The sequence below is a fragment of the Bubalus bubalis genome, chromosome 12, assembly GCF_019923935.1.
Source record: "Bubalus bubalis isolate 160015118507 breed Murrah chromosome 12, NDDB_SH_1, whole genome shotgun sequence".
NCBI classification, from domain to species: domain Eukaryota; kingdom Metazoa; phylum Chordata; class Mammalia; order Artiodactyla; family Bovidae; genus Bubalus; species Bubalus bubalis.
Genome location: NC_059168.1, coordinates 94,156,443 through 94,175,255, shown reverse-complemented (window position 1 = coordinate 94,175,255; position 18,813 = coordinate 94,156,443). Strand labels below are relative to the sequence as shown.

At 40.8% G+C, this 18,813-nt stretch overlaps 1 protein-coding gene across 9 annotated transcripts in view; it reads left to right on the top strand.

Annotated features, from left to right (window-relative positions):
- Positions 1-18,813, top strand: part of DENND1A (DENN domain containing 1A) — a 527,315-nt gene that overhangs the window by 339,562 nt on the left and 168,940 nt on the right. For all 9 annotated transcript variants that reach the window (XM_044926324.2, XM_044926331.2, XM_044926328.2 and 6 more), the window contains one exon: positions 5,416-5,517. In XM_044926324.2, coding sequence (XP_044782259.1) covers positions 5,416-5,517 — 102 coding nt within the window. The remainder of the gene's footprint in view (positions 1-5,415; positions 5,518-18,813) is intronic.

Here is an 18,813-nt window from a genome sequence, read left to right as displayed (position 1 = left end):
ATTTACATTTCATTTTGTCTTGAGCTTCTCATGTGCCTGTCATTAGTCTAAGTGCTTTAGAAATGTTAGCCCATTTGATCCTCATCACAAGTGTGAGATGTAGGCACTGTTTATAGAGGAGAAAACTGAGGTGCAGAGAGGTGAAGTGAAATGTGCAAGTTTACACAGCTGGCGAGTGGTGGCGCTGAGTGAGAGCTCAGACACACTGGCTTCGGATCCCGTGCTCCTCATGTCTAGGCTCTGCTGCCTCTCCTTCATTCATGTGTTCATTCAGAAACTGCCTGCTGTGGGCCAGATACTGGGGTAGGAGCCGAAAGTTCAGAGATCTGTTTTGGTGGCCCCAAGAAGCCCACACACCAGAGAAGGGATCAAATGCCTGGATTAATACTCTAGATGGATGTATTATTCTGGTTGTGGGAGTAAACCACAGGCTCACATGAGGAAAGGCAAACTGCTGCTCCCTCAAGCCCTCTGGGGTAAGGTTAACCAGGCTTCGCTGAGGCTCCAAGAGGAAGAGGTGACAGGCAGGAGAGCCACTGTTGGCTGAATTCCTCGGTGGACGTCCTAGGAATCTTGCTAACTCTATGTACATTTGCTTATCTAATCCTCACGAGAACTCTGTGAGGTGGGTACTACCATGATCCCCATCTAAAAGCTGGAGAATTTATGAGGCTGAATCTGTGTCTGCTCAGGTTCCCCTGACCACCTCGCATGCTGTGATTTTTTTTTTCCCCTTTCTTGTCCTGAAAAACAGGTCAGATTTCTGTGACAAAACATAAAGAGAAAGACATTTTTGATTAACAGTATTTATGGGAAGATGCCATTTTTGTGTGTTTCTCTGTGCAAGAAATGCCATTTGGAAAGCCGGTGTGCATGTCAGTATCTTTTTTTTTTTTTTTTTCATTCTGAGAAAAAGCCTATAGAGTCTGGTGGGGGGAGGGTTTGCAGCTGGCAGGAGCTTTGGCATATGTTGTAACTAAAAAGAGAGGGAATGTGTTGGTGGGACGAGCTACCGGAGAGCTGTCTCGGTGTGCTGTGGTACTAGTAAGTGTTTTAATTGGGTAGGGTTTTTGGAGGACTATTTTGACATCTGCTCGTGTCTTTGCTGATTTTTCTTCACTTAGAGTAGGAAACACAAGCTGTGGATAAAATGACTTTAAAATAATTGGAAGTAAAGATATCTCTCTCAAAGTTGAATTTGAGAGGGACACTCTTTAAGAAGTGGAAAGGAAATTCCACTTCGAGGAATCCATCCTAAAGCATAGGCTTCATGCCTACAGATTTCTCAACAATATTTATAATATTTTCTTAAAAACTGGAAATAGTCAATAAAAGGGGCTTGATTGGGTTTGTTTCTAGGAAGTGGAACATTTTGTAGCAATTAGCAATGATCTTCACAAAGCTTTTAATGAAGTGAAATATTGCTTATATTGTAATAAATGAGAAAATCAGAAAGAAACATTATGAATTGCTTCAACTGTGGTTTTAAAAGGAGGTATTGGGACAGAGAGTTATGGAAGGAAATACACCAAAATGTTATCTCCAAGGGGAGGATTAGGGTAACCACAGTTTTCTTCTTTGAACTTCTTTGTCTTTCCAATTTTTTTTAAACATATGTATTTTGTTCACTTTTTGTTTTGTATTGGGATGTAGGTGCTTAACAGTGCTGTGATAGTTTCAGGTGAATAGCAAAGGGACTCAGCCATATATATACATTTTACCTACGTAATTTTTATGATACAAAAGACAAGGGTCCTTTTGCATAAGAGGAAGCAAGCCCTGAGCGTGCTGGTGTAGCTGCATGCCCTATGTAGATACTTGTTCTGAAGTCTGAGCAGCTGATTTGAGGACGTCTTCAGAAAGAGTCATTCTGAGTTTAAAAGTCAGCTCTGTCACTCCTTATCTGTGTGATTTGGACCAGTTTCTTTGACCTCTCTGAGCCTCCTCCTTTGATATCGCCCTCATAGCATAGTCAGGGTTAAAGGCAGGCATACAGTAATGGCCCAGTTTCCTTCTCCATCAGCACTACCCACCCCACCCCCCAGCTTAAGAGGTTTTGTGGGTTTTGTTTTGTTTTTTGCCTTTTTTCCTCTTGTTTCCTTGAGCCTTTCAAGGATAGGGCACCATCCGGCCAAGCTGGCCTCCGATTCTTTCCTTGGGAACATGAGCTTCAGGAAGGCCCTTGAGTCCATGCCAGCCCCTTTGGAAGAGGCCTTGCCACCAGGAGGGCAGCATTGTCCTATGAGAGGAAACTGTGCCGACCCAGCTCCTCCTGGAGCCTGGTGCACAAGCATTTTGGTTACTAAGGGGACCCTGGCCTGCTAAGTCAGAAAAAAGGGCCAGGTTTTTTCCTCTTCTTCAGCCTACTGCCATTGTTCAAAAAGTAAACACTCCACACAGCTTAAGCAGCAAGTCCTCCAGCCAGGAGTGGGAAGAAATCAAAAGCCTGCTCCAGCCCAGCCATGGAGAGCCTACAAGGGCTGGTCTGTGCTGCGGGGCCCCACTGGGAACGCAGAAACAACACCCGATCCTGGTCCAGTATCAACAGCCTTGTCGCTGGGCCTTTCAGCCCAGGCTTCTCTCCAGTGGCCAGGCCTCTTGCCCCCATCTGTTTGGGGCTCTCTGGAGCTCTTTGGAGGTCAGATGAGGCAAAATTAGTGATTGTGGGGTGCAGCAGCCTGGAGTCCCTGGCTAAGTTCTGGAGCCCCCCATGACCCCTTCTCCCTTTCTGTGTCCAGTGCCAGGGTCTCTGCCTTTGAAGTGAGAGCCCAGCAGTTACCAGAAGGGACCAGAGGATTTTTGCCCTTAGGTCATTGCCACTATAGTTTCCAAACTGGGGTCGTGGCTGATGTGTATATTATAATAGCAATAATAAAACCTACTATAAGGCTACTGTGTGCCCAGTGCTGTGCGCACACCACCTCCAGTCCTCACAGCAGTCCACAAGGAAGAGGGCTAAGAGGGATAGTCACAGTTACCTTCTTGATTTTACAGATGAAGGGGCCAATTAGTAACCATATAACCTTGAGCAAGCCCCTTCACCTCTCTAAGGCTCAGTTTCTCATCTATAAAATGGTGACCCCTCATCTCCAGCTACTGCTGAGAATGAAAGAATCTGTGAGCAAGTGCTTTGTGAGCTCTAAAATGTGATGTAAGTGAAAAAGGTTCTGACTGAGGCTGTTTTTGTCACTCCCTGCTTGTGCACTGCTAAGTATTTAACCAGTTAGATTGCAAAGTAAGGCAGCTAAGGAGCTCCGGACAGTTCCTCATGAGTCTTAATGTTCTCAACTGTAAAATGGGATTGTGCTTTGTAAAATACTAGTTATCAATGTTGCTTGCTGCTAGCTTTTTACCCTGTGAATAAAGCAGTCAGTTAATATGAGCTTTGGGGTTTGGAAGAAAAAATAAACCTCTAAGTAGGCAATCTTGTCCCTCCCCTGTGGCTCTCCACCCACAGGAAGCATTTAGTAAATGTATGAAATGATTGATAGGTTTGTGGACTAGCCCCTGAAGAAGTCAACAGCGGACGAAATTTGAGGCTGCTGGTCTTGTTGAGTGGAAGAGTTCCAGGACCCTGCCCTCTGGGAGTATTGTTTCAACTCTAGGAGGCTTCTGACCAGCATGGCTCCATCCTCCTGCTGAGAAAAATCTCAAAATGTTTACTTAGGTACCAAAGTCTGTCTTCGAGGCTGGGATTTGAGGCAACAAACATCAACCAATATTAACGAGTGCTTACCAGGTGCCAATCATTTTGTTGAGTGCTGGTTATTATGCAGTGCTGAACCAAACTGATGAGCCCCTGAGGGAACCCACACCCCAACAGGGGGAGGCAGGCAGGCCAAGGGGTGCTAGGGCTCAGAGCAACAAGCATGGCAGAATTTGGTTTCTCTGGGGGTGTCTGAGAATAAGGAGGCTTAAGTGCCGTGCAAGAGCACAGGCTGTGTAGGTGGCCACTGCTGCGTTACCTCTGCCACTCACCTCACCTCTCTGAACCTCATTTTCCTCAAGTTACCAAACATGAAGATAATAGGGTACACTTTGCAGGGATTGATAAAAAATTAGTAAGTAAAGCATAGAACATGTGAGCATCTATTACACTGTAATTGTTGTCCTTTTCCAGGGCATTAGCAAACATAGGCTTTAGCAGCCATTGGGACATCCAGCTCCATCACTAACCCATACAGTGCTCTGGGATGAATTAGGAAAGGGCATCTCCTCTCTCCCTCCACCAGCACCTACCCCCGCCTTCAACTGATGCCTGTCAGCAAGCTTGTGGGTTGGCAGATCTCATCCTCAGCTTGGCTAGCGGGGCGTGCTGGGCAGTGCACACCTGCACAGTCATACCCAGTAGCACAGAGGTCGGCTGATGATGAAACTGACCCCTTCTACATAGGGTGACCACATAGCTCATCTTACGCTGCTGCCCTGATATAATATACTCTTTCATATCCACAAGTGTCCCAATTTGGACCACAAATTACAGGGTCTTTCTACTTAATCAGGACAAAATGAAAGTTACAGACTCTAAAGAAATGAGCTTTGATATATAATGGGGTAAGAAGATTGAAGGAGATTGACAGTAGGAAGCAGGTGAGGGGAAGTAGAGGTGGATTCTAGCAGTGGGTAAATAATGTGATTGAAAACTAGCTTACTCATAGGCTTACACTTCTACAAACCATGGAGAGTTACTGCCGGCTGGTAGGCTCTTCATTTCTGCAGACAGTCCCTTCATCCTCTCACCAAATATGAACACCTGGTAGGCACAAGCCTCCCTTACCCTTCTTGTTGTTATACCAGTAGAAGAATGGGTTATGGCCAGAACCTGAGATCCATGATTCACTGGATTTTTGTGCAAAATGGAACCAAATTGAAAGTATGACCTTTCTACTTAATGTTTAAGAGAAATGTTAATATGTTAACACTAGGTTGTACAACATATTCCATACCCAAGAATGCCAAGATCTGAGAGAGATGGCCAAGTAATCTTTGGTAAATGAGAAGAGATGGATGGAATGAGACTATAATAAGAGCTAACTGTATATCTGAGTTCCTGGAGCCAGAGCTTTAGACTTCAGCTTCTTCTTTTTTATTTTAACTTGAAAATATAGGGGAAAAAAATAATGTTGGGGTGTAAAGATCTGTCCCCCTAGCTGTGTGACCCAGGGCATCTAGCTTAGTCTCTGAAACCCTTTTCGCTCCTGGGGGTTGGGGATAACCGTAGAAACTCACGGAGTTTTTCTGATAATTAGATGGCCTCACATGTCAACTGCTTGGCATTGCACCTGCCACACAGTACACTTTGTCAGATGTCACTCTTCCTCCTCACTCCCTTTTCCCTGAGGAAGCCAGGGAAATGTCTGTGTCTTCATGGCAGTTCGATGATTTTCTCTTCTGGATTTTTTCTTTTACTTGCAGAAAGTCAGAAGCATGGCCCTGGATGATGTCGTGATCCTGAATGTGGACACCAACACCCTGGAAACCCCCTTTGATGACCTCCAGAGCCTCCCAAATGATGTGGTGGGTAATGAGCTCTTGAGTTCTGACTCCCGGGAGCTCCTGCAGTGGCCATGAACATGCGTTTGGGGAGGAGAAGAGGTCGAGACTGCTGTGGTTTTCCTGTGGCCTAGGAACCACAGTTGCTTTCTGTTATGACCTCTGGAACCTTTGTCTCAGTGAAGGAAGTTGGGAGGTGGTTCACTTTTTCAGTTTTGTATTGCTCTCATAACCCTCACCTGAAGTGACCCTAGGGTCTAGACAGCCTCTCTTCCTGGGGAGTTAGGGGGTCTTGCCATCCCCATTGCCACTGCCGTGTCTAGAGAACAGAACAACCTCCCCAGGTAACCCCACCAAAGGCAGGCAGAAGGGCTTCAGTGTGAGCAATTTGGGGCACTTCAAGCCTACATTTTTTTCTTGTGCCATCGTCAAACCCAGCCATTTCCCATGTGGCAGAGTATCTGCTGCCGGTGTTCTGAATGTGGCTCCACGTGCCCTAAATCTGTTTTTTCTTAGTTACCTCAGGACTAGACAGAAGGTGTGCCTATTTAGGGGAAAGCAACTGGCTGCCACATTTGCCACACTGACACCTGACCATATACCTCAGAGCTGCCTTATGTGTGGCTTTTCGAAGTAGACCCAGTCTGCCCCATCATTCATACAAATGAGGAGGATTGGGGTCCCCTCAGAAGTACAGTTCTAATGTTTGTGGTTTAGTGTCCATGACTCTGCTTGAGAGAAAGTGTATAGAGTCATGCTGGCTTCCAGACTGGAAGGGGTGGGTGCTCCTAACTGTGTGCACTATGCAGGTCTGGGTTTGCGTGGTGGCCAGTGGGCACTGCCCTGCATCACTGCCAGGAGTCCCAGTGGCCCTTGGGGGTTAGCTGCCCGGGAGAGGTTGCTGCTTGTTGATGAATGGTTGGTTGGCAGCAGGGTTTCAGACTCTGCTCTTAACTCGCTGCAAGGTTTTGGGGGGTCATTTGTAAGGATGAGTTACTTGTACCATAGTTGAACAGTGGTACAATTCACTGACTTTTACATGCTAAACACTCATCACTGACCTTCCATTTACGCTTCACACCTCTTGGAAGGTATTTGTCTCATCCTCACTTTACCCACAGAGCTAAAAAGAAGGGGAGCCACAGAAGTGAACCCAGTTCTGTCACTCCAGAGCTACCGGCCCCAGTGCCCCTCTAGGTGCCTCTGCATCTGGGGTCTCATTCAGTTGGCATCCTAGCTCCATGGAGTAGGTGCGGGAGAAAAGATGCTCGAGGGGCGCATGTCTTGCCACCAGCCATAAGGCTGGTGAGGGCAGAGCTGTGGTCGGAGCCTAGTATGGATGACGCCCCGCCCATGCTGCCTCCACTCTGTGTACATGGCCCGCCTCTGAGGCAGAGAGAGATGACAGCGTAGGAAAGATGAAAATGCCAGCCCTGTGAGGTCTGCAGTTGATCAGGACAGGGTATGTGGTTGGTGTCTTTGGACCTCTTGGCTGTAATTTGAGTTCTTTTGATCCAAGGAATTTGAGGTTTCTATTCCACTTCCCTTTCAGTGGAAAAGTTCTCTCTTTAAGTCATGGATGTCTTAGGTATGGACCTTGTAGTTGCTGAGCAAATGTAGAACGTAAACCTGGGGTATTTGAGGTACGAGGAATGGCTGAGAGCCCGAGGCAGCTGGGGATGAGTGACTGACGGCTCAGAAACCATGGAGTGGACCAACTGTGCCACAGGCGGTGCCCTGACCCGGTGCTGCACTTCGAATAGCAAAGACAAAGCAGATCTAGTCCTTTCCTTCAAAGAGCATATTCCACTAGGGGAAACAAACATGTAAATTACATATATCTCAAGGTATAGCATATTAGAGGCCAAAAGAAAATAAGAATCAGACACAGAATTGCCCAGGGGGAGGGTAACAGAAGCCTCCTGAAGATGCCACATTCCAAGATGCCTTTTGAATGATCAGGGAACCAAATCTTTGGTTCCTGATCAAAAGAACAGCTATGAGCAAGTCGTTTCCTCTTGCTGAGCTTCAGGTTCCCATCCTTGAAAGAGGAGTACTAGGCCTATGGTTAGATTGTCGTGGCAAGTGAGTGAGATGTGGTGTTCACCAGGTGCTTGGCGCCACGTTCACATGTTGTCAGTGTGTGATAAACGGTACCCGCATTTGTCTTTAATAAGATCACTGTCAGTAAGTACAGGCGGAGTTAGAAGACGGTTGGTTCCCTCCTTATCCTAACACTCCTCAGCCTGCATGAAAAGGACCTCCCATTTACAAGGTGGATTGTGAAGGGTCCTACAGCAGTGGTTTCCAGAATGGGGCTCCAGACTCATCAAAGATTCCAATATAGTCGTGAGTGATCCATACAGTAGTTACTGTGATTCAGTGGGATTCATAGATCTGACTCAAAGATTTGATTTTTTTTTTTAATGAGAAAACGAGTTTTATTGTTTTTAAAGCTGTTTGTAGTGGGTGTTGATGGTCACCTGCCATACTTGTTCCAGATTGTCTGCCGCAGCCAACAGAGTTTGGCCATCAGCATACAAAGCCAGCATACAGCGCTATTGGGGTGACTGTGCTTTGCCACTGGTACTGATAACTTCTTGTTTCAGTTCACCTGCAATGACCTTGCCCTCCAAGTCTCAGATCTGGATGCTGGGCCTATGGCAGCAGAGCCAGTAGCAGTTAGGACTGAAGCACTGGGCACTCGTGATGTCCCCACCATCTAGTGTTGAAAGGTGCTTGCCTTCCTTGAGGCTGTGTGAGCTGTCAAGTCCTTGAGAGGGAGAAATCTCATCCAGCACACCTTTGTCCTCTGCGCGTGGTACAGAACTGTGTCCTTTCAATGATTCAATACGTCCAGTTGACCTAACCATTTCCCCTTTTGTCAAAGCTGCTTGTTTACTGCATCTGGCAGATTGTGCTTCTTAAAGTTTCTCAAATTGTCTTCGCCATCCATCCTAAACACCACCTAATCCAAGCTCTTATTCCTCTCCCGCACTGTTTGGAGCAGCCTCGGAACTGGTTCTTCAGATGCCAGCCCTTGTTACTCTTGTACCAGAGAGCCCTTTCTAAAACATAAATTTAACTTTATTTCCTCCAACTAAAAACCATTTCATCAATGAACACAGTTTTAAGAACAAAAAACAACTTCTGAAAATAAAAATAATCCTTCTATAATTCCCAGTTCCTATAGATTTAAAAGGCAAGTTTCTTTTGTTGGTTTTGGAATAAGATAGACCTTTGTTTAGATTCTGGCTTCTTCACTTACTTATCATATGATCTTGGACAAAATTATGTAAGCTCTCTGAGGCTTAATTTCCTTATAAGGTGGTTGTGAGAATTAAATGTAATGAACATAATATGTATAAAGTTCTGTAGGTGGAGTCAGTGATGATGAATTATGGATGTGAATGATGGTCAGCATGGTATGCAAGGCCCTCCTTTTTGATACGATCCTCCCATTTTTTTCCCCATAACTTTAGCTCTTTCCTCTCCCTGCTTCAAACTCTATGTTATAGGTGTTTGGAATTAATAATTCTCCCAAGTTTACATGTTGTTTCATTACTTTATATTTTGCATACAGTTTCTTTTGTCCCGAATGTTCTGTTCCATCTGTCAATCTCTATTCATTTTATAAGACTTGGGCTAAATGTAAGACTGTAAAAACCTTCTCTGACCTCTCTAAGTAGATTTGACTGTACCTTTCTCTTTGTTCTCAGAAGCCCCTGTATTACTTATAAAATTACACTTACCAGCCAGCAATATACATTTCTGGCTTTCCCTTTTAATTGTGAGTTCTTTGAGGGCAGGAATCAAGTTTTATTCATCTTTGTTTCTGAGGGATGTAGCAGCCACTGAATAGATAGATGGAAGGATGGAAGGGACATATGGATTGGGTTATTTTGGTAGATGAAATCTTGCAAAACATGGCATCCATGCTGGAAATTTTATTAAAAGAGGCCTTTGTTCTGCTTCTAGCCATGATGGAATAATTGGAACTGAATTTCTCCTCCCTCCATTTACAAATAAAACTCTGGGCAAATATGAAAACAACTGTTTTCACATATTGGACAACAGGCAGTGCAGGAATATAATCCCTGAGAGAAAGGAAGCAATTGAGATGAAGACTCTGGTCCTCGTGGCTTTCTGCCTTGAAGCATTTTCTAAACTCTGTTGCTAGAGGGGACTCCCCAGTGAAGCACAACAGTCTTGCTGAATCAAGGGGTTAGACATCTGAGTTTGAGGGGGAGGTGGTTTAAATTTGTGGGTCGGAGTACCAGATACAAGGGAGCTACTCAGCAAAAAAATCTAAACTGAGTCCTCTTGGCTCATCTGCTGTAGACAGATCTGCCCATGTGTAGAGGGGAGCTTCCACAGAGTAGGAGTCATTCAGGCTCTAGCCAACCAAAGTAAGGAGAGCTTGTTGATCACTCAGGCAATCATTAGAGACCCCAGAGGCTATGCCCTGGTGGAGTAGTCTAAATTAGCTCTAGAATAAAGGTAATTTTAGCCCTGCCCTCGTGTAGCTTAAAAATCAAGCCCTGAGGAGCATAAGAGAGGGCTTGAATGATGCTGGTAATGTGCTGGGTTTTGATCTGAGTGCCAGGTACATGACCAAGAATTTATCAAGCAGGACATGAGTGATGTGTGTACTTTTGTCTATATGTATGTTAAACTTCAGTAAAAAGTTTTAAATAAAACCGTTTCTTTTTAAAACTTATCAGGATCAACCTGATATACAGGAAAATGAACCTGTCAAAACAAGGCGATGGCATCCCACTCCAGTATTCTTGCCTGGAAAATCCCATGGATGGAGGAGCCTGGCAGGCTGCAGTCCATGGGATCGCGAAGAGTCGGAAACGACTGAGAGACTTCACTTTCAGTTTTCACTTTCATGCATTGGAGAAGGCAATGGCAACCCACTCCAGTGTTCTTGCCTGGAGAATCCCAGGGACGGGGGAGCCTGGTGGGCTGCCTATCTATGGGGTTGCACAGAGTCGGACACGACTGAAGCGACTTAGCAGCCCACTTTTAAAAGAGACTAAAAATTTAACACCCAACAATGTAACATTCACAGTATCTAGCATCCTATCAAAAAATACTAGACATATTGAGAATCGGAAATGATGTAATATATAACCAAGACAAAATATAGTTAATAGAAACAAACTTAAAAAATGACAGATATGATGGAATTAGCAGATGAGAACCTTAAGGCAGACATTATAAAAGTTATAAGTATGCTCATGAATTTAAAGAAAGACTTGAACTGAATTAGGAGAGAAATGGAAGATATAAAAAGAATGAAAGGGAATATCTAGAGGTGAAAAATATAATAACCTGAAATAAAATTTTCATTAATAGGATTAAAAGGATATTAGACACTCAAGCATAAGTGATCAATGAACTTGAAGACATAGCAATAAAAACTATCCATTATGAAGCATAGAAAGGAAAAGACTGAAAAAGCATAGAAAGTAAAGAGAACCTCGAGGAGCCTTTAGTGTAATATCAAGAGGACTAACGTGTGTAATTAGAGAACCAGAAGGAGAGGAAGGAGGAGAGGGACAGAAAAAAATATTTAATGAGATTATGGCCATTTTTTTTTCCTATTTTAATGAAAACAGTAAACTCAGAGTTTCGGGAAGCTCAATGAATCTTGAGCCTAATAGACTCAAACAAAACCACACAAAAGTGTATCATGATAACAAGTGATACAAAGAAAAGTTTAACATTAGCTAAAGAAAAAAGATACATTATATAAAAGAAAGAATTGATGACAGAAGACTTCTTGTAAGAAACAACATGAGCCAGAAGAGAATGGAATGACATTTTTGAAGTAACGAAGAAAATGCTTGTCAACCTCAAAATCTATATCCAGTGAAAATATCCGTCTAAAATAAAGGCAAAATTTAAAGCTTCTTCAGACAAATAAAAGTGAGAGAAGTCATTGTCAGCAGACCTGCACTGTAAGACACGTTAAAGGAGGCTCTTCACATGGGAGAGTAATGATGCCATAGAGCAACTTGGACAGTGAGGAGTGAAGAGTGCCAGAAGTAGTAAATATGTGAGTAAATGGAAGAGACTCTTTTCTCACTTTTAATTTCTAAAAAAGATAATTGAATATTTAAAGTAAATAATATCTGTGTATTATGTGCTATACATGAAAGTAAAATATATGAACTCAGTAGCATAAAGGACAGGTAGAGAATGGAAGTATACTGTGCTAAGGTTCTTAAATTCTATATAAAGTGGTATAATATTATTTGAAAGTATACTCTTAAAATGTGTATTGTAAACCTTAGAGGAGCCACTAAGGAAAAAAAATGAAACAGTGAAATATAGCTAATAAGCCAATAATATGAAGATCCAAAAGATTTGGTGAGGGTCGGGGGTAAATAAAGGAACCAAACACAGATGGAGCAAATAGAAAAGTTAGCAAGATGATAGACTTATCCAACCTTAACTGATTATTACATTAAATGTGCATGGTCTAAATAATCCACTTATTGGAAGATATTAAATTACTCTTTAAGAGACTCAATTATATGCTATCTGTGAGAATTCCACTGTAAATATAGAGTCAGATAGATGAAAAGTAAAAGGATAGAGAAGATATACCATACAAACACTAATGAGGAGAATTGGTAGGGGAGAAGAGACAAATCTCCCTTATAGAATATTTCTAAATAATATCTGTAGATACTATCCTGTTTAGAAGAAAGAGTTTAATCTCCATCTCCCCACCCCACCCCTGCCCACACGCACACACTTACACATTTAAGTGTGGGCTGGACTTAGTGACTCACTTTCAAAAACTAAAGTATGTGAAGGGAACAAGAGAACTTTAGTGGAGAAATGGCAGAAACTACCTTAACCAAGTGATGTCATGTGAATATTGTGTAACTTTGATATGATGTGATGAAGAGGATACGTCACCTTTGTGATATTCTTTCTAAAAACCCAGTCAAATCATGACAAAACCTTCAGATAAACTCAAATTGAGGGACCTTCTATCAGGTACTTCTCAAAACTATCAAGGCCAGGGACTTGCCTGGCAGTCTAGTGGTTAAGACTCTGTACTTCTACTGCAGGTGGAACTAAAATCCCACATGCTGCACAGTCCAGAACAAAGTAAGTAAATAAACTCTCAAGGTCATAAAAACATAGGAAAGACTGGGAAACTGTCACAGACCAGAGGAGACTAAAGGGACATGACAATAAAATATAGTGTGGAATTCTGAATTGGATCCTAGGTTAGAAAAGACACACTCATGGAAAACCTGGTGAAATCACAATATGGTGTGGAGTTCAGTTAATAATAATATACCAGTGTCAGTTTCTTAGTTTCGACATGGGTCATGGTAATGTGAGATATGGGAAACAGAAATTGGGTGAGGAGTACATGGGCAGTCTCTCTACTATCACTGCAACTTTACTGTGAGAGAAAAAAAGGAATTAAGGCAGTATTAGGAACAACTTGACGCCTATAATTTTGACGAATTGGATGAAATGAACAAATACTTTGAAATACATGTTATATAAAGTGACTGAAGAAGGAATAGAAAATAGAAAAATATTACTGTTTCTATTAAAGAAATTTGTAGTTAAAACTTTTCCCACAAAGAAAACTCCAGGCCCAGATAGCTTCACTGATTAATTCTATCGTATCTTTAAGGATACATCTTACACTAACATTTTCAGAAAATAGGAAAGGAACACCTTCCACCTTATTGTTTGAGGTCAGCATTACCCTGACATGAAAATCAAAGAAAAGAAAGCTATTGACCAATATACCTAATAAATATAGATGTAAAAATCTTTAACAAAATATTAGCAAATTGAATCTAACAGTATATAAAAAGGACAGTATATCATGATCAAATGTGTACAGACTGGTTAAATATTGAAAATAAATCAGTGTAATTTATCATATCAACAGACTGAAAAAGGAAAGCAGTATCAAAACATAAACCCCCAAAAAAAAGGATTTTAGGAAAAATTAAATATCTGTCCTTGATAAAAGCTCTTAGCAAACTTAAGTATCCTCATTGTGATAAAGAGCATGTAGGAAGAACTTACCACTAACATCATACTTAGTGGTGAAATACAGTGCTTTACACCTGAGAATGAGAACAAAAAAAGGGTGTTTGCTCATTTCTACTCAACATTGTACTGAGTTTCTAACCATTCACTAAGAAAAGTAAAAGAAATAAAAGCACTAAAGATTAGAAAGAAAGGAAAAATTGTCTTTACTCAGACAACATGATCGTGTATAAGGAAGATCCTGAAGAGGGGCATCTCATAAATTTAGCAAAGGTACAGGATAAGGTTAGTGTACAAAACCAACTGTATTTCTCTATAGTAGCAATGAGCAATTGAAAATGAAATATTTTAAAGTACCATTTAAAATAGCACACAAAACACGAAATACTTAGGAATAAATTTAACAAAATATGTGCAAGATTTGTATACTGAAAGCTATAAAACATTTCTGAGAAAATAATTTAAAAGACCTAAACAAATGGAAAGATATTCCACTTTTTGGACTGGAAGACTCAATATTTTTAAGATGTTAATTTTTCCTAAATTGATCTATAGATTCAATGTAATCCCAGCCCAAATTCCAGATGGCTTAAAAAAGAAAAAACAGCTAAAGCTGATTCTAAAATGTACATGAATATGCGAAAGATCTAGAATAGCCAAAACAATGTTGAAAAAGAACAAAGTTGTAGGACTTGAATTACCTACTTTTAAGATTTACAATAAAGTTATAGTGAATGTAGATCAGCATTGTAGGTAAAAAGAGTTCAATAGAACAGAATAAACAGTTCAGAATTAGACCCAAACATAAGTGGTTTAATGATCTTCAATAAATATGCCAAAATAATTCAACTAAGAAAGGATAGTTTTCTTCAACAAATGCTACTGGAAGAACTGGATATCTATGTGGGAAAAAATGAACATTGACTTTTACCTCATGCAAATATTAGCCCAATATGGATTATAGACCTAAGCTTAGAGGCAAAAACTGTAAAATGAATAGAGGAAAATATAGGGGAAAATCTTCATGAACTTGAGGTAGGCAAAGTTTCCTTAGTCAAGACATAAAATACACTTCATAAAAGAAGTCATAATTGAACCTCATAAAAGGTAAAATTTGATTCTATTCAAAAGTCACCATTTTAAGAACAAATGGGCAAGCCACAGACTGAGAGAAAATACTCTTGATACTTATATCCGCAAAAGGACTTTTTCCCCAGAATAAAGAACCCCTTAAACTGAATAAGACAACAGTGCAGTTAAAAAGTAAGCAAAAGACTTGAAGAGATGCTTAACAATAAAAGATATTCAAATAGCTAATAAGTACAGGGAAAGATGCTCTGTGAGGGTGTTAATTAATATCACAAGGAAGGTACTGGTATGGCTAAAATAAAAAGACCATGCATTTCTTAAAAATGAGTATCTTAAATGTTTACCATGTGACCAAGTAATTCCAATCTCAGGTATTCACCCAAGAAAATGAAAACTTACATGCACACTAACACATGTATGTGAATGTATTTAACCAGTCTGTTCATAATCACCAGAAACTGGAAGCATTCCAAATGTCCTTTAACTGGTAGGGGACAGTGCTATGCCCATAAAATGGAATGCTACTTAGCAATCAAAAGAAACTGAGTACCATCCAACAAAATGGGTGACTCTCACATTATGCCAAGTGAAATAATCCTTTTATTTAACATTTAGGAGTAGGCAAAACTATCAAGAGAGAAATCAAACTAGTGGTTGTCAGGAGCAGAGGGTGGGAGGAGGAGCTGACTATAAAGGGGTACAAGGGAAATTTGGGGGATGATGGAACTGTTCTATGTTTTGATTGTGTGGATGGTTATATGGCTATATGTATCTCTGAAAATTCATAAAACTAGCCATTGAAAGTGGTAAATTTTACTGTAAGCAAGTCATGCCTGACTTAAAAAAAAAATGTTTTAAAGACTGACAATAACAGCTCTTAGCAAGGATGTAGAACAACTGATCTGAAGCTTTCATCACTGGTGGTGGGAGCATAAAATGGTACAATCCTTGGAAAGCAGTTCCGCAGTTTTCTCTGAAGTCAAATGTATACCAACAATATAACCCAATCATTCCATTCCTAGGTATTTATCCATTATTTTATAAATGAACATGTATAATCCAAATAGATTTGTACATGAGTGTTTCAATTCAGTTCAGTCGCTCAGTCGTGTCCCACTCTTTGCAACCCCATGAATCACAGCACGCCAGGCCTCCCTGTCCATCACCAACTCTCCGAGTTCACTCAGACTCACGTCCATCGAGTCAGTGATGCCATCCAGCCATCTCATCCTCTGTCGTCCCCTTCTCCTCCTGCCCCCAATCCTTCCCAGCATCAGAGTCTTTTCCAATGAGTCAACTCTTTGCATGAGGTGGCCAGAGTACTGGAGTTTCAGCCTTAGCATCATTCCTTCCAAAGAAATCCCAGGGCTGATCTCCTTCAGAATGGACTGGTTGGATCTCCTTGCAGTCCAAGGGACTCTCAAGAGTCTTCTCCAACACCACAGTTCAAAAGCATCAATTCTTCGGCGCTCAGCTTTCTTCACAGTCCAATTTATAGCAACTTTATTCATAGTAAACAGTACCTGGTAATATCCCTAATGTTCATCAGCTATTAGATGGATAAACAATATTTTATCCCTATTTCTTACTGCATGAGTCATTATTCATTATAACATACTTGTGATACACAAAGCAATATGGATGAATCTTGAGTATATTACACTGAGGGAAAAAAGCCATACATATGAGAATATACTATATGATTTCCTGTGTATAAAATCTGAAAGAGATAAAACTAGTCTATAGTGGGTGAAAGCAGGCCAGCAGTTACCCTGGCCTGGGATGGAGAATGCAGGAACTGACTGAAAAGGGCACCAAAGACCATTTTGAGGTGAACGAAATGTTGTTTTTTGATTGTGGTGATGGTTACACAGATGTATATATTTGTCAAAACTCATTGAATTGTGCTTTTTAAATGTTTGCATTCTACTGTATATTAATTATGACTTGATACAGTAAATTTTTAAAAGGAAGAGGACTTAGAAATTAATTTTTAAAAGAAGTTCTAACTGAGTAGCTTTCAGAACAGCTCTGTTGATTTTCACATGATTTATGAATGTGGGTCATGGGGTAACTTTGGAGACAGAGTGGCTTTGGCTTTCTACTAGTTGCCTAGACAATTTAGTCTTGAATTTTGTAATCTTATCTCGGTTAGTTTTTTGTACCTTTTGAAAAAAAAAAAAGTTGGCAAGGCTAACACTGTTGTACTATGCTGGGATCATGAAACTTGCAGATGTATTGCCTTCACTGACAATATTGTGTTGTTCCCTAGCTGTGGATTTAGGGGAAGGAATATGACAAGAATAGTCCATCTTTTATTGATGTCAAGGCCTGTTTATAGACTTCACGTTCATCTCAAGCCCATGTGGATGCTGAGAACAGAAACATCATGTCCCTCCCTCTACAGCCATTTAACTAAGCACTCTTCATGTTTCCCTCTTAAAATTTAAAGAGCATCTCTTGTTCCTTCAAGAGTGTTAATTGTATGCTGTTTAGCCAATGGATAGTTTGTAAGGCTTTTAAAAAGCTTGGTAAAAGAGAGCTCAAACTCTTCCAGGCTTCCAGTGATGTGGACATACCACACTTTATCACTGATTTCCCAGAGCTCAGTCAGGGTCATTTCTTATATTCTTTGCCCTGAAACTCACAGGCCAAAGGCACTCATGTGTATGCATGAGTATATGAAGACCCTTACCATCTGTTTACTTTCTTTTACTTCATACTTTCTATAACCTGATTGATGCTCTTCTAAATCAGGCTTTCGTGTGTGGTTATATATGTAATAGGACATTAAAGTACGTATTCCCTTTTGACTGTATGCATTCTACTTTGAAGATTTTTTTCCAACAAATACTTCTAAATGGAGAAAGCCACCTTACCAAATAGTATTATGTTAACTCAAATTAGAAACAATCTTAATATCCAAAATTAAGGGGAGTATTTAAGGTGATTTATTCCACTGGTGTTCCATACAGTCACTAAAAAATGATGGGGATAAAGAATGTGGACAACACAGGAAATGCTAAGGATACAATTCAGTGAAAAAAAAAGCAGAATATTGAATGATATCTCTACTATAACTATAGTGGAAAAAAACACCCAGATACTCATAAGTAAAAGATTTTTAAAAGAACTTTCAACTTATCAACAGTGGTATATTAGGATAGTAAAGTTATGAGTTAACATTTTCTAAATTTTCTGTGATACCATTATTACTAGTTTTTTGGGTTTTTTTTTTTTGGCTATTTTATTTTATTTTTTTAATTTTATTTTTAAACTTTACATAATTGTATTAGTTTTGCCAAATATCAAAATGAATAGTTTTATGATGGAAAAATCATCTTTCCTCCTGTCTCCTGAAACACTTGAATACTTGGCTTTTGACTTTATGGTTTGTATGTGTTCAGGACTATAGTTTCTCTTTCTTTTCCATATACTTTGGATTAAAAAAATCACAAATGATTTAATGTTGCATATTAAATCACTTAAACTTCTTCTTGTTTCTTAGTGGAATTTTAGAGGGATATCCAAGAGGTTTCTAAGTCTGTGAAGAGACAGAGAAACCACCTTGAGCAGTCTTCATTGATGTGAGAAAGGGAAGAAGGCAAGAGAAGAAAGATACTGTTCACAGAGCATCCGCAGTGCCCCAGGCCAGAGTAGTTTCCAGTCCTTCTATGCAGCATCCATTTCTTCACGAGCTGGACGCTGACCCCAGGCAACCTCTCAGCCTCATCTTGTGTCTCTTCACTATTCACACCCCATTTCCCAGCCACACACAGAGTGATCCCGTTCCCTAAGGCCTCATGCTCTTCCACATCTCTGTGTTTCTTTCTATGCTCTTCCCTCTGGTTAGGACGCCCTTGCTTCTCTGCATGGCTGAACCTGTTTGTTCTATAAGGCACCCCTCAAATGTCACTTCTGTCAATATGATGCTCCCACAATTTGGCACTGACTTCTCTGGGATTTCATAACGTTTGTTTCCATACCTCTTTTATACCACTTGGTACATCATAACTCTTTCCCCTCCTAAGCATTTAGGCTCTACATGGTGTGAACACAGCCCTGGCACAGTGCATGGCTCACAGGGGCACTCGGTGAATGTTTGTGGAGTGAGTGAGTGAATGAAAGACAGAGCAAAATATGCAGTCTGGTTTGAACTCTAGATCTTGGAAAAATCATTTATTC